Source organism: Gordionus sp. m RMFG-2023, chromosome 5, assembly GCF_954871325.1.
Source record: "Gordionus sp. m RMFG-2023 chromosome 5, tfGorSpeb1-WG-v2, whole genome shotgun sequence".
NCBI lineage: Eukaryota > Metazoa > Nematomorpha > Gordioida > Chordodea > Parachordodidae > Gordionus > Gordionus sp. m RMFG-2023.
This window is the reverse complement of record NC_088779.1, coordinates 18,068,986-18,092,100: the sequence shown is the minus strand read 5'-3', so window position 1 is coordinate 18,092,100 and position 23,115 is coordinate 18,068,986. Positions and strand designations below refer to the sequence as shown.

The 23,115-nt window shown below is 26.6% G+C and overlaps 1 protein-coding gene across 10 annotated transcripts in view; it reads right to left on the bottom strand.

Moving 5' to 3' along the window:
* The window catches only part of LOC135929456 (GATOR1 complex protein DEPDC5-like), a 61,322-nt gene that overhangs the window by 15,184 nt on the left and 23,023 nt on the right, over window positions 1-23,115 (bottom strand). For all 10 annotated transcript variants that reach the window (XM_065466048.1, XM_065466050.1, XM_065466049.1 and 7 more), the window contains 5 exons: window positions 6,559-6,748; window positions 6,459-6,501; window positions 6,194-6,409; window positions 5,885-6,109; window positions 5,631-5,828 (listed from right to left, as the gene is read on the bottom strand). In XM_065466048.1, coding sequence (XP_065322120.1) covers window positions 5,631-5,828; window positions 5,885-6,109; window positions 6,194-6,409; window positions 6,459-6,501; window positions 6,559-6,748 — 872 coding nt within the window. The remainder of the gene's footprint in view (window positions 1-5,630; window positions 5,829-5,884; window positions 6,110-6,193; window positions 6,410-6,458; window positions 6,502-6,558; window positions 6,749-23,115) is intronic.

Here is a 23,115-nt window from a genome sequence, read left to right as displayed (position 1 = left end):
AAATTTTTTATTACTTGAAGAGTTAAGAGATAGGAAATGATTAGGACTGTGAATATTCCAATAAAGCCATATACATAAATATAATGCCTAAAATTTATACATCACTACTATTCTTTGTGTGATGTTTAACCCAAAAACACTTTATTCCGTATTTATTCTGTTTCAAATAAATTATCAACTATAATTAATGAAATTTTTTTTTCGAATTTCAGCAAATTAACTATTATTCTCAACACTTATAAGTGTTTAATCTGCTGTATTTTAGCACTTAAAAATATATTTATAAACACAATTTGGCGTTAACTTCGCTTCAAATTCAAAGGACACCAATTTTTATTCAAGAAATTTCAGCGATTACTTCGCTCTAAATATATTTGCAATTCTCTAGCGATTTGTTCGCTCTAAATATATTTGCAATTTTATAGCGATTTGTTCGCTCTAACTATATTTGCAATAGCGATTTGTTCGCTCTAACTATATTGCAATAGCGATTTGTTCGCTTTAAATATATTTGCAAATCTAGCGATTAACCACAAGGTTCTAGTGCTCAATTTGCTAAATGGTCACGGCAAATTTTACAGTTTTTATCACTGGTATAACAAATAAATTCTCAGTATTTATCACTTTTGTATAAATTTATTTACTTCACTATATTATTTATCTTTACCTTTATTGGTTGAATAAATGTATATATATTTTGAATAAGAAAAAACGATAAATGATTGTGGTTATAATTTTTTTTTAAATATCTTTTTATTGAAAGTATTCATTCTTGGTCTTGATGGAGACTTGGTCTAGGAGGTGGATGGAGGGGGCTGGGGTAAAAATATTTTTTTTTGTAATAATAATTAAGATAAGTGGGCGGATCTAAGTCATGGAGGGGTCAGTAATATTTTTATAAAAACAAAATAACGATATGTGAATCAAATATTAGATATTTAAAATATCTTTTGATTGTAATAATAATCATCACTCTAAGTGGGCGGATCTAGGTTTTGGAGAGTCAGGAATATTTTTATCAACACAAAATAACGATATGGGTATCAAATAAATGGTAATTAAAATATCACCTGATTGTAAATTATACTTAAGTAGGCGGGATGTCATGGGTTGTCAGGAATATTTTTATAAACATGAAATATTGATATAGGAATTAAATAAAATGTAATTTAAATATCTTTTTACTGAAGATATTTACTCTTATCTTAAAGGGTTGGACTTGATTTGGGATTAGTGGGGGGGGGTTAAAAAAAATTGATATGGGTATCATATAAAAAGTATTAAAAAATCTTTTGATTATATTATTAATTTTATAATACTAAGCGGGCGTGTTAAGATGCCATGAATATTATTATTAACACAAAATATCAACATAGGTATAAAATAAAAGTTAAATAAAACATATTCAACTTAAATATTAAATATAACAATAAGCAGTAAACATATATAGTCAATGCTTTTTAGAACTTCATTGTAGCCTAATGTTAAAATTATTTCTCGCAACTTAATCTAATATGTAATATTTTTAAATCTCAAAATTCTTGAGGCTATATTTGAAACTATCGATTCAGCAATTTTACAATGGTATTATAAATTTTTAAATTATTGTATAAATTAATACACTAGCAAATCATTCCTATTATTATATTTTTTTTTCAAGACATATAATTACATATTTTATTTTATTTGATTTTGATAATTGAAATTTAAAATATAATTTTGAACAACTTATTATTTACACAAATAATATTTAAGCGACATTTTTTTAACTATAATTAATATCACTTTTAAAACATTGGCATCTCTTATTGTTGCAACTTTTTTGGAAATTGCAAATTGATTTACAATTATCATAAGAAGAACTTCTCGATGCTGTTTTTATGGAGATGGTCTTATTAAGAATGGTTAAATTTATTGATTTGTGAACGTTCGTTTTTAAAAATGGGGAATCAATTTTTCTCAAATTAGTTCCAACCCATAGTTTATCCCCCCCCCCCATTTGGTAATTTTGGCTTCAATATTTTGGGGCATAGATTTGATCTACATTTTTTTTTATTAGGATTACATGATCCCTGTTGTAAATATTTATTTTTTTGCGAGTCATGATATTATAAATATTGTTTTTTCTCTCAATTATAAAAACCCTAAAAAAAGGGAAAATTATTATTTGTTTTTTTAAATTTAATTTTTTTACCCTTCACTACAAAGGTGGGGTAAATAATATACCCCACGGCTTTTATAATCATGTAAATTAAAAATCCTGAAGATAATTTGACCTGGTTTTTATAGTAGTTTAATATTTTGTTATAAGGAACATATCTACCAAATTTCAAGATAATTGATTTGATATTCTTTAAAATATTTGCAATTTGTTGAGCTTGGGGTAGTATAGGTCCCACCTTTGTACTTATGAAATTTTTTTTTTCCAAATTTTTTTAAATTAATTAATTAATATTATTGTATATTACAAACTAATATATAAAATTGAAAAAAAAAATTTTATTTTTAAATTTTTCATTGTTATATTGTGACCCAAAATTTTAAAATTTTATACTATTTTTTTTTCTTGTGGAGCTAAATACTATAAAACGAGCATATAGATAATTTAATATCATCAAGTTCTGGAAGTATTTTCTATTTTCTATTTAATATTTATAACATTTTATATAGGTGAAATAGATTCTAAATCAAGTGATGATTATTTATATGACAGCAATCACAACTTAAAAACAGAGGAAGATGATATAGATAGTGATGAGTGTGAAGATAATTATAAATATTGTTACAGTAAAATATGCTATCTTTTAATGAGTTATATAAAAAAATTAAGGTAAAGATGGCAAAATCAAGTGTAATAAAGAATGCATGCCTCAAAAAAGAACTAGAACCCATAATATAATTTCTTGTTTGCCAGGGGTTAAATCACATGCAAAAAATGCAAAATCCCCCCTAGAAAGCTTTAAACTATTCATCTCAGCAATTATTACAGATTTAATTTTAAAATACACAAATCAAAAGATTGAGGCTCTTCAAAAAGATGACTCTTAGCAATGGAGCTCATTACTCCATATACGATCAAAAGATATGAGAACCCTTTATATGTAGGTTATTACATAACAACATTAGTTCTCAATATTACTGATGAAAAACCTACTTCATCAAATAAAAAAGGAAGATGCTATGATTGCCCAAAAAACAACCTTTATTTGTTTAAAATGTTTTAAATTTATTTGTAAAGATCATATGAATACTTTTTGTCGTAAATGTTATTATAAAAATTTACATGATATTTGATGATTAATATTTATTTTTATATTTGATATTTTTTTATAAAATTTATGTAATTATCATTATTCAACATTGAATTAATAAAATATTTAATAAAATTTGCATTTTTTAAATTTTTTTTGATGATAACACTATGATTAAAGGAAGGTCTCAAAAATTTTTTTTTATTTTAGCAACTTTAAGAAAATTTGCAAAACTTTTTTTTAGAAGTAACTATTAATCTAAGATTTTTTATTTATTATCTCCAATAATTTCTTAATATATATTCAAAATTTTAGATCTCAAACTTTAATGTGTTCTGAGATATAGCTAATCAAAATTTGGGGTAAAATAGACCACACCTTTGGAGTTAGGGAGTTTTTTCCAAATTTGTAGTGAAGGGTTAAATTAGCTTTCATTTGATACCCTTATCGATTGAAAAATATTCATGACCCCTCCAGGTCCTAAACCCGCCCACTTAGTGATTATTATTACAATAAAAAAATATTTTAATTACTTTTTATTTGATACCCATACCCATATCAATATCTTTTATTTTTTACCCCCCCCCCCCCCCACTTCCTAGACCAAGTCCTACCATCAAGACCAAGAATGAATACTTTCTCAAAAGATATTTAAATTAACTTTTATTTGATATCCATTATCGATATTTTTTATTTTTTACTCCCTCACCCCCCTAGACCAACTCCTACCTATCAAGAGCAAGAATGAATGCTTTCACTCAAAAGATATTTAAATTCGCTTTTATTTGATACCCATATCTATATTTTATGTTGATAAAAACTTTCCTGAGCTCTCCAGGGCGTAGACCTGACCACTTCGAATGATAATTATTACTATCAAAGGATTTTAATTACCTTTTATCTAATACCCATATCGTTATTGTGATAATAATTATTTTAGTAAAATATTATTTAATTACCTTTTATTTGAAGCCCATTTCAAAATAAATTATTTTTACTCCTCTCCCCTCCATCGACCCCCCCCCCCCTCCAGACCAAGTCATACCCAATCAAGACCAAGAATGAATACTTTCAAACAAGATATTTAAATTAGTTTTTATTTTGTACAAATATCGATATTTTATGTTGAAAAATATTTCTGATCCCTCCAGGTCCTAGACCCACCTACTTTGAGTGATTAATATTATTACAATAAAAGTTTTAATTACCTATTATTTGATACCCATATCAAAATAAATATTTATAGACCACCCCCCACCTCCTATATTCACCCCCTAGACCAAGTCTTACCCATCAAGACCAAGAATGAATACTTTCAAACAAAAGATATTTAAATTAGCTTTTATTTGATACCCATATCGATATTTTGTTTTTATAAAAATATTGTTGACCCTCCATGACCTAGATCCGCCCACTTATAATGATAATTATTATTACAATAAAATATATTTTAATTACCTTTTATTTGATGCCCATATCAAAATAAATTATTTTTATCCCCCCCCCTCCATCTACCCCTCAGACAAAGTCATACCTAATCAAGATTAAGAATGAATACATTCAATCTAAAGATATTTAAATTAGCATTTATTTGATACCCATATCGATATTTTATCTTGAAAAATATTCCTGACCCCTCTAGGTCCTAGACCGACCCACTTTGAGTAATTATTATTATTACAATAAAAAAATACTCCTGACCCCCCCCCCTCCCTCGACTCGCTATTTAATGGGGAGAGATTGACCTCCAGTTGAATAGATCCTTTGATTAGCTATCGATTGATACCCTATATTAGATAAAGGCCAAAAAAACATTTAAAATTAATAAATAACAATAAAATTAAAAAATATATCTTAACCCCCCCCCCCCTGCAAACCAAGTCAACCCATCAAGACCAAGAATGAAGAAATTAGCTATTATTTGATACCCATATCGATATTTTGTTTTGAAAAATATTCCAGACCCCCCAGACCTAGACTCCCATTAGTGGAGTAATTGACCTCCTATTGAATAGATCTTTTGATTAGCTATAGATTGATACCCTATATTAATATCTTATTTCATAAGGCTAAAAAAATAACATTGAAAATTAATAAATAACAATAAAATTAAAAAGAAATAAAACGAAACGCGAGTAAAACACTTTTAAAAATAAGATTCTTCTTTATCACGATTAAAACGTGATAATACCGTATTATCATTCCTTAACTTAAAATCCTAATATTTTAGTTATCCCTTTAAACCTGTGATGATCCCAGATAGTTCTGCTAGTTACTTTAAAAATCTAGAAAATCTTACTTTTAAAGACTAAACTTTTACCTATTGCTTATTACTTTCAAGAATAACTTTTAACAACATTATAATATTTAGACTTCAACCTATTTTTAAATGCGGCTTCCAAAATTTAGGCTTCAAATGTTTATTATTAGTCGCTTTGGCAATGTGACTCTGAATGCAAAAATTATGATCAATTTTGGAATCCCCATCGCTTGATGAACCCGAAATGGAGATTGGCTCGAGAGTGTCTTGTAGAGATAAAAATGGCGTAGATAAAGGTTTAACAGGTTGATTGTTTACTGAAAAATAAAAGCATTATTAATTATATAACACTTATAAGTTCTATTTTTTTTACATAATATATCGGAAGAATCTTTTATTGATAAGTTAATGGTAGTTCTTTTATCATTCATTTCTTGACCCGACTTTAAATTTGATGTTTTAGTTTGGTTTCCAAATATTACTACCCTTGACATGTTGTTGATCGATGTTAGCAAGGATGAAACATGTTTGCACGTAGATTTTTTATTTTGGTCAAATATATTTCCAGTATTTGTTATATTTAAGTCAGTTACTTTATCTAAATAATAGATTTAATAAATTATATTTTATGCTTTTCAATAGATGTGTCAAGTAAGAAGCAATTATATTTATTTTATATTACCGACAATATCTTTATCATTTTCAATTGTATTCTTCCTAATGGGTAAAGTTGCATAATCTTCCCTAATCTTGTTATTAATGACGGGCGGATGAATCGGATTTGAATGAAAAGCGTTGTTCCATTTGTGATAAACACTAGACACCAATTTTAATGGTATATTGTTAAGTCTGAATGGGTTAATCAATTGTCTGATTTTGAAAGATTTGTTATTTAAATCTAAATATAAGTAAGCATGTATTAAATATTAATCTTCAAAAATATCTACTTGAATGGATATTATATTCGTCAACACAAGATTTTTGAGATATCTTAAAAATAATTTACAATAAATGTGATACAAACATTTAGTAATATATGAACTAAACCTTTCTACGAGTTATGCAATCTACTCTTTTCTTCTTTCCAAATTTTTGATAACGCTCAAAATAGTGTTTATCGTAACCGCTATGCTCTGTCTCAGTCTGTCCTAAAGTTTCGTCCCGACATTCCGAGTGCCATTTCTTACGTTTATTGAGGGAGATCAAAATTTGAGCTAAAGATGGAGAATCAGAGCGACTATTTAATGTGTATTAAATTTTAAATAATTATCATGTAAACAATTTAAAAACGTATGTTGATAAATTCATTATTAGGGTGGTAACTAGAAATTTTCATTTGGTGGAGAGGCACAATTTTTAAATTTGCATATTTAATCTATAAGATTTGGACAAAGTTATTTTTATGATTTATGAAAACCTTTAATGAAGCACATTGAATTTTACATTTCTCTATCCAATGCATTATCACGAATGATTAAGGTTATTTTGTTGTTTTTATTCCCCAAAAGTTAATCTTCCCTAGTGTTGTTAAAAGTTACTTTTAAAAGTAGGGTGCTATCGTTACCGCTATTTTACAAAAGTAGAGCGCCATCGGTACCGCTATTTTACAAAAAAGGTAGCGCGCCATCGCTACTACTATTTTACAAAAAAGTAGCGCACTATCGCTACCGCTTTCATAACAGTAGCGCGACTTTACGCTACTTTAAAGTAGTTTTTTAAAATATTTTAACTATCTCTATTTTCACAAATAAAAAATATGACTAAAATTTCAAATATATATTATAATTTGTTTATTTTAATTGCATCTCAATAATTATAACATTTCCATACTGGCATCACAGTCTAGAGCGATGATCAAAAAGAGCTATGAATTATTAAATAATCGTTAAACACTAGCACGCAATGTAGTATTAAATACATTTTTTTTATTAAGAAAAATCAACAAAAATATTCATTTAATTATTTTTGGATTTAAAAAAAATTATTATTTATTTCAAAAAATCATCCATAAAGGTGGCGTTTTTAAATCATAAAAAACTAGACATAAATTTGGCATAAAAAATAAATTTATTATTTTATTTATAGGCAAAATATAGTTAAAAATACAAAGCAGTCATGTATCAATTTTAAAAATTTAATGACATATTTCCTTAAATTAACAATATCCAATATAATAATTTTTACTTTGACTTGTTCACTTTCATTTTCTTCTTAATAATCATTGAGAATAAGTTAAAAATTAAAAATAAATGGCGTAAATGAATTTAATTGTTTAAAATTTATTAACACTCCAATAGGAATCTTTGAGAATAAATTAAATAAGTTTTAAAAATGGCGTATATGCATTAAGTTGTTTACAATAAAAACTTCACTTAATAGGAAATTTGAAAATATTATAAAATCTCAATTAAATTACAAATATTAATATTTACACAAATATCTTAATGACATTAAACAATACACTGAACCCGGTGGAACCCGGATTCAAATAAAATTCACGGGTTCGGTTCGGGGTTTTGAAAATTTTATAAACGGGGTTCAGATTTTTCCCCCAAATCCGGGTTTTCTTTTCCGGATTCGGTTCGATCCTTGGTTAAATTTGTTTGATATATTACTTTTAAATGTTTCTTAGTTGAAGCTACTAGTTTTGTTAGATGATAAAACCTCCTGGCACTTATGAAATTTATACCTTGTGTTAATTTTTTTTATCGAGATTAAAATATTTTGCGAATTCAGGAAAAGCATTTCCATATTATTATCTTCTAGGGATATTACTCAGTCGATATGATCTGTACCAAAATTATCTTCAAAATCTCTATAGTCAATTAAAATTATTTTGAAAAATAGATTTTATTATTAAATATATAATTTTAAAAATAAATAAAAAGATTATGATTTTAGAATTAATTATGGATTTTTATGTGCATATATAATTAAAAGCAGGGAAGTAAAAGGCTACTTCGCTAATTTCTAAATTAGTAACGAGCTACCACTATAGAAATTTTTAGCGCAATGTTTTAACAACATAGATCTTCCCATTTAAAATATGGGTAATGTTTATGGCTAAATGTAGCTCGTTAAATATTTTAAAATCGTTTTCTTGTATATATAACAAAAAAAACAATATAGCATTTTTTAAAATAATTTAATTTTTTTAAAAATTCCAAATAAATATAATTTAGCTTTCTATATTATTATTTAGAAAATCTTTTTTATAAATTAATTTCCCATATTTATTATTTATATTTTCAAAATAAAAAAAAATATATTATTATAAAAAACTTCAAAAATTAAATACAAATAAGAACAATATTAAAAATTATAATATAAAAAAATTATATATTTTATAAAGAAAAACATTAAAAATACTAAAAAAATATTAAAAAAGGTACATATCACCATAGATAAGGGTGAATGCTAAAATATTTAGACCGACAGATTTCGAGAGAAATATGCCGACGAAGGTAAAATCCTTCATTGGGGTCCCAGAGATCTGTATTATTTTTTCCCTGTGGTTTTAATGAAATCGAGGCCTCACTTCCGAACATGCCTAAGGTATTGGTACGATTGGCATGAACATCATATTGGTGAGGTCAGCATATTTGTTTTTTAAGGATATCTGCCATTTTAATGGCAGAAAATTAAAGGTTGGACTTTGTTGCAAAATCGATACAAGTATAGTCCCAAGTCAACGGGAGACCGTTAGTCCAGAGAATGAGGGATACCACCGGGACGAATATCGTTTTCATTTGAAAGGCCCACTGATTCAAGGATGGATGGGATATTAACTTTTTTGAAAGCCAGCTGGGGAATGTTCTTAATGGATTTATGGCAGGGTTGTCGTTCACGGGAGAACTTGCAATGGTGGGCTTTCGATTCGATGGACATGCCACAATCGATGCAAATGGAGATCACTTAACAGCCAAGGCGAAGGGCTATGGATATACGTAGCTGTTTGCCAGTCATGAGTAGGCTAAGATTGGAACTGGGGGTGGCTTCCAACCAATTATCTGAGTTTCATTTAATATTATGTTATTGGGATTTTCCTCAAGGGGCTTATTCGAAATGAGGTATTCAACGTAACGGGTGATCAAAGAAGCACCCCAGTCTTTTTGAATGCTGGAGGCAGGATGACAGAGGGTGGACAAGTTATTGCTGTCCCAACCAGGGATAGGTCAAGATCTATAAGAGTGAATACATAATAGATGATAATTTGAGCAGCTAGACGAGATAAAGGCTGAAAGAGGAAGTTGTAACGAGGATCGGATAATACCACCTGACTTGCTAGGAAGGGTGGCCTGAAGCCAGGATAAATCGGAAAATTTTATGTTAAATATATTTTCGAGGAGCCTCAAGATTTGGATTTCATGAGAAACTTGCAAATAATTGCATTTGAAGATCGATGAGGATATTAGGGCGTAGAGGATTTTGTGTATATTAAAGTAGTTGATTAAAAAAAAGGATTGACGAGCAGGGAGGTAATTAAATAATATGTTTAATTTAGACATATTGTTAAGGGATTTATTTAAAAAGTTTCGATGGCCTTTCACCCTCTAAATTATGGATAATTTATTAGATCAAATTCAATATTTATGAAAAAAATATAAATGTAAAATTAATATTATATGTAATTATAATGCAAAAATAATAATTGAATCGACATTTTCTAGATTCAAACACGTTCTTCTTTGTTCTAAAAATCTTCCAGCAATGCTAAATCCGCGTTCGGAAGAAGCACTAGAAAAGTTTTATTACATTCCCATAAAAGGAAATTTTTAATAGATAAAAATGCTTATTTATTCTAAGAAAAAAGTTTTATTGTTGTTTATTACATAATAGTTAGGTAAATGTTCTTCATTTAAAAAAATGGTACAATATAAAAAAATTAATATTGTTATAGATCATTTAAACAATTATTTTTTTTAGTTTGTTTTTGAACAAAAATTTTTAATTTCCTTATTGTAAATTTCTTAACCCGCCAGCCCATCCCGCCCACAGTTTCAAATTTTTTTAACCCGCCCGCTTGCCCATTCTCGAAATTTTTTTACCCGCCCTTTTATATGGGCGGGCGTGGAAGGGCCGGCAGAAACCCCGCCCAATGCAGACCTCTAATGTGGTGCCTAAAGAAATGAATATAGGAAGCAAATCTCACATTTGAGGGAAATATAGTCCTGTAATATGTGAGCAGTCTTGTTAAGGAGCGGCGCTCCGGAGCGCCGCTACATTTTTTCAAAAAAAGCTGGAGCGCCCCTCCTTTTTAAAAATGAGGAGCGGGAGCGGGAGTAGCTCCTTTTAGGGCTGGAGCGGAGGAGCCGCTCCTTCGCTCCTTTAAATTTAATATATAAATTATATTATTTTTTAAATATTAATAATATTTGTTTAAAATTTAATGAAAATAAAATTTTATTTTATTTAAATTTATTCATTATTAAATGTTGAGCCGAGTTTTATATTGATTTTTCATCTAATCATTTGAAACATTAAACATCAGTTTTTCCTTTTTATATTGAAAAATCTTGTAAGTCATATTAATATTCATTTTATAGATATATAATAAAAAATAGTTTTAGATATTATGGATTAGTAGAGATTATAGAAGAAGAAACCGATTTTCCATTTCCAACATACAAAAAATATTTCAAGCTTATAGATGATACAGATGATAAACTCAACTTAAAGGCGAAATGCCTATTGTGCATTAACAACAAAATGATTTCTTTCTCTAAAATCAGCAGCTTTAATTTAAAAAAACACCTTAAGGTAAAATCAATATTTCTTTATTTTAATATAATAATTTTTTTTAAAATGGTTTTAATTATTTTTGGGCAATTCATTACATTAGTTGAGCTTGGGTTGTCAGATATGATGCTTTTTTATATTTCTATATTTATTTTAATTTTCTCATTACTTGTTCAACCTCCTTTTTATACATTTTTTTTCTAAATTTAAAGTATTTTTTTAAATTGAATTGTAACATCCAAATTAAAAATATACATTTTAATATGGTAAAATTTATATTTTATTTAATTTTAATTTGATTTTTTCTTATTTTATTTTGATCAATAAACTTGGAAAATAATTATTTATTTTTATTTTATATTAATAAAATAAGTAAAACAAAATAATAAAAAAAAAATTAAGTACCTAAAAAGATATTTATACTGCTCATTAAATATTTGTCAATTTCTTATTTAAAAAATCTACCTTAATAATTTGATGTTTTAGATTATCAGTTAAAAATAAAGTTGATTTTTATAAAATAAATTTTAATTTAATTTATAAATTTATATTTAGAGAGTACATGATAATCAATATTCAAAAATTGAAAATCATATCAATAGTTATAATAAAAAAGATATTCGCCAAAATATAAAGTTTTCCGAGAAAAAACAGTCAATATTAAATTTTAGTCAAAAAACATATGAACCTACAAAAACTAAAGGAGATAATGCAATCATTGATTATGTCATTGAGACACTAGTTCCTTTATCAACTGTAGATAATCCTAGCTTTGTCAAAATGATAAAAACGTTTTCCCCTTCAGCAAAGGTAATGTGCCGCCAAACACTAAGAGCAAAGATAGGTTTGCGTTATGATAAAATGATGGATGATATTATAGAAATGCTTTCTGGAGTATCTTATGTGTGTACCACAGCTGATTGCTGGAGTGGATTTAGAAGGTAGTGCCTATATTTTTAAATGTGCTTGATTAATTTAACTTATAAAGGTCTTTTTTGGGTGTAACTGCTCATTGGATTGACACAAAATCATTGCAAAGAAAATCAGCAGCTTTAGCCCTAAGACGTGTTCAAGGCAAGCATACTTTTGATGTTTTGGCTAAGATGATAATTGATATACATAAAAGCTTTAAAATTCAGAATAATGTGATAAAAACCATTACTGATAATGGTAGGAACTTTGTGAAGGCATTCAGGTAATCTCAAATATTTATTTTAAAATTATAACTTTCCTTTTATTTTTTAGAATGTTTGAAGATAAAAGTTCTGAGATTGATGATGATTTCCAATTTGTGGATATTGATGATATCCTAAATAATAGGGCAGAAAGCTTTGATTATCTCCCTCAACATTCAAGATGTGCTTGTCACAATCTTAATATGGTGGCAACAGTTGATGCAGAGAAAGCTTTAGGAGATAGAAGCTTTCAAATAGTATCTCAAAGTTTATTCCAAAAGTGTCAATCTTTGTGGAATAAACAAAATATGTCTACAAATATGGCGGACGAAATTATCAGAAAGTTGGGTAGGTATCTAATATGCCCAAATTCCACTAGGTGGAATTTGTATTATGAGTCTATGGTTTTGCTAGATAAAATGTTAGATGAAAAACAAAAGGACCTTGATGAGTTGTGTGATAACCATGGGCTTATACGTTTTAAGTCCCAAGAACTTAAATTTATTAAAGAGTATAGTCAAGTAAATATTAATATAATCGTTATCTTAGTGATATAAATAAATTTTAGGTTATGGAACCTATGAAAAAAGCTCTGAAAATCCTTGAAGGGGAGCTTCATATGGACATGGGTTTCCTAAGTCCTACCATTTTTAAACTCATTTCAAAATTAAATGAATTATCAGATTTAGAGTTTTGCCAACCTCTTGTAAAGTCTCTCATCAGCGGTATTAATAAAAGGTTTATAATAAAAATAAATTATATCTATTTAAATAACCTTATTGCAGATTTCCAAATATTTATAATGATGATAATATAATTGCAGTGATTGTCCATCCTGCATTTAAATTGAATTGGGAATGGATAAAAGATCCAAAAAATATGGAACTAAAAGCCAGATTAATTAATTTTTTAAGGAAACAAATACCCGACGGAAAAATAGCTACAACTAGTTCACGGGAACCTTGTAATGATTTGGAAGATTTCTTTGGATTCCATGAAATCGATTACCATGAAGATAATATATTGGATGATATTTTTTAAATAATGATAGCAAAATTACTATTTTTGAACAATTCCATGAATTAAAAAATATTTATATTAAATACAATACCCCGCTTCCCTCTAGTGCTCCTGTGGAGCGCCTATTTAGTATTGCAAAACAGGTCTTAGGGGAAGCGTGGGTGTTTGTTAGATTCTAATTTAGAAAATTTATTACTTTTAAAAGCTAATATGATTATAAATTTAGATATATCATATAATATAAATAAAACGTTTTGATAAAAAAATATGATTTTGTTTCGTGTACCTTCTAAAAAAATGAAAATCAAAGGAGCGGTTATGGAGCGGCACTCCATTAGTTGGAGCGGGAGCGCTCCTTTTAATATGTAGTAGCGGGAGTTCGCTCCTTTTGAGAAGGTAGGAGCGGGAGTCGCTACTTTTAAAAAGGAGCGTTAACAAGACTGTGTGAAAGTCTTCATGATTGATGGGATGGACAGGATACGTTAAAATTTTTTATTTAACTATATAGTGTTGTAGTACTATAATTTGCGGTGAGGGCAGACTATTACTCCGAAAAAAATAGTATGGGGCAAGTTTAAATGGCCAAAAAATGTGAATTTTCGTTTTTTAAAGAATTAGGGCTAATCTTTTTTAAAAATGTATATTTTTAATAGTTAATATCAATTTTTTTTTAAAAAAATAAATAAACCAGGGTTGTGGGATTGAAATTAAGTGATTAATTTGTGTATAAAAATATATTATGTTTACAATAAAAAAAATTATATCCATATATACTTTTACAAAATCGTTTATCTATTTAATCTATTACAATAAATTATAGCTTAAAACTAAATTATCAAAATACAATTTTGAAGTTTTCTGATTATATAGGTATAAAGAGTTAAATTTTATTTAATTTATTTTTAAAATTTTACATCTGTTTTAAAACTAAAAATATAATGCTTATATAGCATGTTACAAACAAAAAATCAATTTACATATTAATCTAATAATTTATATAAAAAAATCAATTTTCAAAATTTATAAAAAAAAAAAAAATTTATATAAACGCAAAAAAACAATTTAAAGGTTAGTATTAATCGGTCATATCAACATTCCACCCTTTAAAAAAACGATCTCCATTCAGATTTTTCTTGCATGTGAATCTTATCGTGCAATCTGTCATAGTTTCGTCTTGGAAAATGATAGTTATTTTGGTTGTTAAATCTTTGGTTGCTATAATATTGTCGAATCTGCCATGGTTGTCTAAACTGATGATTGTAATTATTATCATAAAGTCTGTTGCTCATGGCATCATCTGTGTATTGTCATATCTAGTATTAGTTGGTTTTTGTTCGTAAACTTTCTTATCTTGTCTCACTCCTACCAAATCTTTGAAAAACGGTTTAGTTGTTCATATGATTTGACTATGTCATCCTTCTGTTAATTATTATCATTGTTTGTTATTAAATATATATGCGAAGATTTTAGAATGTAGGTATTATTGAATAACGTCGTAGAGTAATCGAAATAGAATTAATTTAATGAATAACGAATTTGATTAAGAATAATTGAAGCAGAATAAATTAATCAAATATTGAATATTTGGTATGAATAAATAATTTGGTCGCGTTTTATTTTATTTTTATTATATTTTAAATATTGCGTTTTATATAATAATTTTTATCAATATTAAATTTCAATTTCATCTTTTTTTAAATATCTTTAATTGTAGCTTTTATATAATAATTTTTTTTATTAATATTAAATTTCAATTATTTCTATTTTTTAAATTTTACTCCCTTGTTTTTCAATATAAACAACTTTTTTATATCATAAATTATTCTTTCTAAAAAGAATTTTATTTCGCCTTCTATTTCTAATATATGATTTCCATATCATATTCTAAAAAACTTTTTTTATCAAGATGTTTAACTTTCACCTCGCCTCTCTTAATAATAATTGTTTTACATTTCTTATCAATTATAAAAGTTTTTATTTCATTATTTTCTTTAATGTTTATTTCCTTATTTTCTTTAAAGTTTATTTCCTTATTTTCTATAATCACAAATGTTTCAAATTTTATTATATAATTTATCTCTTTTAGTTTATAGGAATCTCTTTCATTTTGAATATTTGGTTTTAATTCAATATTTTGTTACTAAGAGATTTACAATTACAATTTCTTTTCTTATAATGTGTTTCTTTATCATATTTATTGTCTAATTTTCTACTTTTATAATAATTCTCATTATTAGATTTACTAAAATTTTTATTAGAACAATTTTCTTTTATTTCTGTAGCCGATTTATAATTACATAAACATTTTAATGTACACAATGCTTCATCATAACTTGAATTTAACTCTCTTGGAAACACTGCTTTCATGACCAAATATAAATCATCTGGTAAATTACCTATTAAGCTTATAGTATTCTTACTATTATGAAATATTAAATAATTATCTAATTTGTCTATGGACTTTGTTTTATTATTATTGTCCCATATAGGTTTATTCATAATTTAGAGATTTATCATTAAAAATTTTTAATTATTTTTCACTTTTTCAAATTAATCATTTCTTACGTGTTTTTAGAATGAAATAAACATAACATTCCAGAACTTTTTTTTATCTAGTTGTCTATGTTCCAGTAGCTAAAATCATATTGCCTGTGGATTTAAATATTTTGTAAGTCATTATAGCCCAATTTTATTTAGTTCGTCTAGTTTGATATATACCTCATCTGGTAGTCTTCTTGTAAAGGAACCTGCTTTTTCGATGTCCGAGATTTGAATGTCCTTGAAGATGTCTTCGAATCTACTCAAAAAAAGCTCGCCATTGCCTGAGTATATTGGAAATTCAATATTTATATTAACATTATTATTGGGAATCTGTTTAATATTTAATTATTTATTTACAATTTCCTCGAATATGTAGCGGAACTGCCACCATGAAGTTTTCTGAGTATATAGGTATAACGAGTTAAATTTTATTTAATTTATTTTTAAAATTTTACATCTGTTTTAAAACTAAAAATATAATGCTTATATAGCATGTTACAAACAAAAAATCAATTTACATATTAATATAATAATTTATATAAAAAAATCAATTTTCACAATTTATAAAAAAAAATCAATTTATATAAACACAAAAAAACAATTTAAAGGTTAGTATTAATCGGTCATATCAATAAATTTATATTTATATTAATGCATTACAGGGATCAAATATGATCGAATTCAAATAAATGTTTTTCAAGACAATATTAACTTTATTTTATATATAATAGTAAAAAATAAATTTATGTAATATTAAATTATATTTTTCTAAATTCCATAATTAATGTTTCGCTCACGGCAGAGTCTTGTTCTAATTTATAATCAATATTAACATTTTCTTTAATATTTTAAATCAATCTTAGGTTATGATATATTCTTACCAATTTTCTGGTTGTCAAGATCTTCAATCGAGTTCTTTTCTTCTATGAATATTACCCCAACACCAATATCTTACTGAAAAAAATACAACTAGAGATTGTTAGTAAGATATTAATTAGACACTTCTCTTAATGTTCAATGGGCAAAGTCCATTCTAACTACTTGAGCCCGAAACCGAATTGTTTTTTATGAAAGTTACTGCTTTCAACATTGGCTATTAAATATACAGCCGTTTTTGCTTTTGAAATTTATGATATCACTAAAATATTTTGATTATCATCACATTGAAAAACGCCTAATTCCTGTATTATATCACATACTTCATCAAAGGTACTACTAAAAAGATTCCCCTTATATTGGGGCTCCAATAAATAATCAACAGTGTGAGCACATATATTTGGATTGTTTTTTCTTTTTCAAACGTATCTTTATTTTTTTTTCTTCAGGTGAGGAAATTATAAAATTATGGCATGAGTTTTCCAAATCAAGCATTTAGTTTTTACCCTAGTCACCTTACATTTATCCATTTGCACTTACAACAATATGAAAGATAAATGTTAATGAATAGTTTAAAATTTTTCATTCAAAATATTTCTTCATTTAATATATTATTGGTATAATCTTTCGGACAAATATTCAACAGCTACTTTCAAAGCTTTCTTGTTGTATTTACTCAATATATTTTATTGACGATGCCCATCTTGTTTGTATAATTTACATACATTTACACTAAAGATTGTAAAAAACAGATTATTTAGTTTCCTTTTAAAAAAATTATCACTTTTAATTAGGGCTGTGCCGATATTAAATATCGAATCGGCACCTATATTTAGCATTTTCCAAAAATATCGTATCGGGGCAGATACCTGTAAAAACTGACCCGATTCGATCTTTTTACTTTTCCTTTTTTTGTTATTTTATGTTATGTATATTTATTTTACATTATTATAATATTTTCTAAATAATTTTTTTTTAAACAATGCAAATGCACAACATCCCCTAAGTTTTATTTATTTTTTATAAAAAAAGAAAGGAAAACTCAAAGTTTTATTTATTTTAAATCTTTTATAATAAAGCCAATTTTATTATTTATACTTTAAATAAAAGCATTTTTTTAAATATGGTATCTGCTAAATTATGGAAATATTTTACAGACAAAGATAATTTTGCAAAATGCGTTATCTGCGGAATTCTAATTTCACGGGTAGGAATAATGAAAATTTAATACTGAAAAATATTGATATCTTAATTACATTTGGTTCAAAGGGGAGTGGTGAAAAATCTGTATATCGGTATCGGATCGGTGAAAAATATGTGGATCGGCACAACCCTAATTATTAGATATTTATGCTGTATATTTCAAATGATGGGATTCTTTCAATTTATCTTTATACTACAAACTGTGGAAGTAAAAATTTTTATCGGCTCTATCTTATTAATAATATAATGTTATACCGATTCGATATTTATACTGATTCCCCCCCCCCCTTTGAACCAAATGTAATTAAATATTTTTTATGCAAAAAATTGAATTATGCATTTAATTATTTTATTTCTATAATTAAACTTCATAATAGATAAAAAAAAATTATTTTATAATAGATAAAAAAAATATATTTAATAATATATCCATTTTATGTTGATATGAATTATAAAATTGTAATTTTTAATATATAAAATTATAATATATTAGATTTTTTAATAAATATAAGAGCCTCTAGATTTTCTGGCAATAATTTCTACGACGTGGACTATCTATATCCCCTACCGTAGTGAAGGCAGACTCAGATGGGACACTTGTTGCAAGAGGCGCCAAAAATTTGCATGCAAGATTTTACAAAGTTGGATACTTTTCAGCATTAATTCTCCAATATTCAAGTCGATCCACAGGGGATATAATATCAATATCTATGTTATTCGAGTTATCTAAATAAAGAACACAAATATAAAATTAGCATTTATAAAATAGTCGGTTTCATACAAACCCAATCTTTTGTTGATTTTGGAAAATAATCAGATATCACCCAAACAAATGGGTCAGTCATAACCCAACCAACCAAGCAATACCTGATTAAATATGAAATATATGTTATTATACTTTCTAGATATAAAGATTCTCTTAAAAATTCCTTGCATTCTATCAAGTATGGCAGGTCATCTACATTACTATGGATTTCAATTATTTTATTTGTTACTAGTTTTTCTTTGATTTTCAATTTATATAAATTAACATTTTTTAATGTTATGTGGAACATTTTTCTCATTGTCATTACCTAAGTTAACAATAAAATCTAAATTTATTTTAAAAAATAAAAACCTGACGAATCTTTATTGGGAGTTGGAAGTTGATATTATCACCTTTAATAAAAGGATCACATGCATTCCTGAGATTTTCAATATATGAAATGTCTTTTGGTAAAAAAATCCTTATAACGAGGATCAAGTAATGTTGCGATAAGATAATTGTCATCATCATAAATATAAAAAAACCGAGTTGTTAAATTAATGGTATCCTTCATGGTCTGCACACCTCTATCTGTGTCCCCATTAATCGTTAATTCACTTTTCAGAATTTCGACAAAGGGTATTGCTAATTGAACATGATTCCGTACTTATTTATTTTGTTACCCTCTAAACTTCCAGAACATCAATTTACTTTCTGCCAATTCCTACTCATATAATGTAAGATTTCCAAAATTAAGATTATCGATAATAAACAGCTGTACCGCCCTTTTTTGTTCTATCAATCGTTCGTGCATGTAATAGGTAGAATCCCAACGAATAGGCACGACCTGGATTAATTTGTGCCTAGTTAAACTTAATCGAATTTGGATTTCTTTTAGACTATTTTGTGTAATAGAAGAATGTTTAAAGTGACCTACTATTTTTCTAACCCGGGCTCAATAATAGATCTCTGTGATAAAATTGCTGCCTGAGCAACCAATTGCAAACTATGTGCAAAACATGAAACGCTTTGAAATTTCTCGTTTTTTATGGCCAAAGCTATATTTGTAGTATTATCTCTAATGACTAGGTGTTTTTTTTATACCCCAATAATTATTCATAAAATTTGAGCAATATTTATTGCTGTATGCGATTCATTAAATGTTTTAACATTTAAAAAATTGTTTAAAGTTTTGGTTTTAATGAGATATGAGAATCCCCACATGAATCCATATATCTAGGGTAAAGGAAATATAAGAATCTTCAATGAAATTTCTTTACGAATTATTTCGAAGAGTTTTTCATATATATTCGGAATAACTCCTTGCGAAAAATACTATCTAAGGGAATTTTATAATTTGGATATAAATGATGTAAAAGCCCTTTAAAGCCGACATCCTCCAAGATAGAAATCGGCTGGTGGTCACAGGCTATCATTTCCCCTATAAATTTAGAAATAATTATGGATTTAGAATAGAATTTTTCCAAATATAAGTTTTATTAAGAATGGCTGATATTGTTGGCTGATTTTCAGAGCTCTTTTTTAAAAAAAATATATTTCTCGTTCTTGTATTAACTATTCGAATGCCGTTTGATGAAATCGCTTTAAATACGAATATTGGTAGTATTTAATGAATTCATTATTCCACCCCGCGAAATTAGAATTTCGCAGATAACGCATTTTGCAAAATTATCTTTGTATTTTGTAAAATATTTCAATAATTCAGATACCATATTTAAAAAAATTCTATTATTTAAAGTATAAATAATAAAATTGGCGTTATTATTTAAAAAAAATAAAACTTTGGTCCTTTCTATTTTTATAAAAAAACGTTTAAAATACTATAAATCTATTTAAAAAAATAAAATTTAAGGGGGTGTTGTGCATTTGCAATGTTTAAAAAAAATTATTTAGAAAATATTATAATAATGTAAAATAAATATACATAACATAAAATAACAAAAAAAAAGAAAAGTAAAAAGATCGGATCGGATAGGTTTTTAGAGGTATCGGCCTGATCCGATATTTAATAACGGCATAATCCTACCAATAATATAAATATTTATTCATTACATTATATATTCTATTCCGTATAGACATTATTTTGATTTGCAAATTTGAAAAACCAAATATGAGATGAAAAAGGTTTTATTTGAAAAATAAATCTTTGACTAACTTTAATTTGATAATCTTGATTTTTTATTAAATTAGACAATAAATATTAATAAATTAGTTTTCGTTCCTTTATTATACTACTTTTTATTTTTGACGAAAAATAAATCAATAAAATTCTTTATCGCATTTTTCTATTTTCATTTATTCTTATCTTTAATTATGTATCGAATAACATTTTTTAACTGTTACATATTTTAAATTAGATAACTTAATCGTTCGCGTTTTTTTTGAAGACGATAGTATGCCGTTATATAGTAGCCGTTAAATTTTATTAAGTAACATTCCCAAATCTCGTTGTGTGCATCATAAATAATATTAAGCATTGACTATTTGATTGGATTGACTATATCTTGAAATATTTCAACGAATATTAGACTCCTCAATATCACAAATTGTATCATCAATATTTTCATTAATCTGACTATTAATTGTAAATATGTAAATTAAGACAATTCATTTCGTAATTTTCACTGATGATTACATTTTCTAATCAGGATGTTCAAGGCCAGAAATACCTTAGATATTTATTTCATCAAAATTTTTCGGATACATATATTGAACATTCGTTATAATCTCTTTATTCGTCAAAGTCTTAAGGTTGTTAAATTAAACTATTTATAATTTGATCAATTGTAGGACGAAATTCTTTAAAAACATAGATTAATCGTCGAGCGTTCATCACTATACATCCTTCTTGTTAGACTTATTATCTGCCATAAATTAGGAATATTTTCATTTAAATTTGTAGCCATTTTTTATAACACTATTTATGGAGGTGAAGGTTATAAAAGATACAGAAGAGTTGGAATCTTCAATCATTTTCCAAGCTGATAAATCTTCAAATTTTTGGTGTGAAAATATAATGAGAGCCACCTCATTATTTCAAAAAAATCAAGGCGGATTTAACGTTTTAAATTTGTACAGATTCTCAAATAAGGATTTAGCTACTGATAAGGTTTGTTTTTGCCTTGATCGGGAGTGAGCTCTCTTCATCTTATAACTATTGGTCTTTTTTACGTGCCCATCACCTTGTTTCACCCTTTTTTTGGCGGCTTAGCAGCCCCCTTTAGAGATAAATTCTTCAAAGATCAGCTACTGTTTAGTGCTAAATATTTGCAAAAGAATGGTCACCTATCTCCCTATTTTAATATTAAATTCTTAATTTTACCTAGAATAACATTAATAACTTATTAAAGGTTGTTTTTGACATAAAATTATTGAGAATCTCTTCCCATGGATTTTAATTTATAGTAAAGTTTCAGCTTTCCTTTTCTACTATTGCTCCTGAAATTAGCTTATTCTAAATGGTGCTTAAGTATTTTATCATTTTTGATATGATTTGTATCATCTCAAGAGAATTCCCTAGAGATAAATTTTCAATTTCAATAATAAGTGTTTCATTGTGGTCTGATCCTCTGTAGGATTTTCTTACCTAACAAATGTATTATCTCAAATATGCATATTGTTACATGGATATTATTTAAAGCTAATTGAATTCTATTTAAATAAAATTATAAATTATTGTATAAAAATAAAAATCAATCAAAACTTGACTTTCATTTAAACGGACACGCATGTTTTTCGAAAAAAACGGCAGTAAAATTGTTAAAAAATTTATTAATATGTGATATTTTAACTGCAGGAAATATGACAACTTTTAATATATAAAATTATGGATATGATAAGAAAAGGGTTATAACTTGTATGATAAAAAGAAATAATATATATTTATATTTTTCAGACCGGCCTCTTTTTTCCATTTTTTTACTGATCGGCCTAAAAAATCGACATTTTCTAGCGGTCTCGTAGGAAAAATGCTTATTGATCTTATGTTATGTCCGCCCCTGGCTCTGATTATAAAAATAATTTGTTATATTTTTCATTTTTCTTTAAACACGTACACTAGTCAAAACGAATACAATGATATTCCTCTATTCCTATTGGATATGATTCTTTAAGAACTTTTGAATTAAAAATGTACAATTACACATATACAGTTTTGTTTATAAAATATTTCAGATAAAAATCATTATAAAAAATTCAAATTTTCCATGAGGAGCATACCCCGACTACATCCCTGAATATAAAATGCCACCAAAAAATAAAAAACAATGAAAAGTATATCATTCA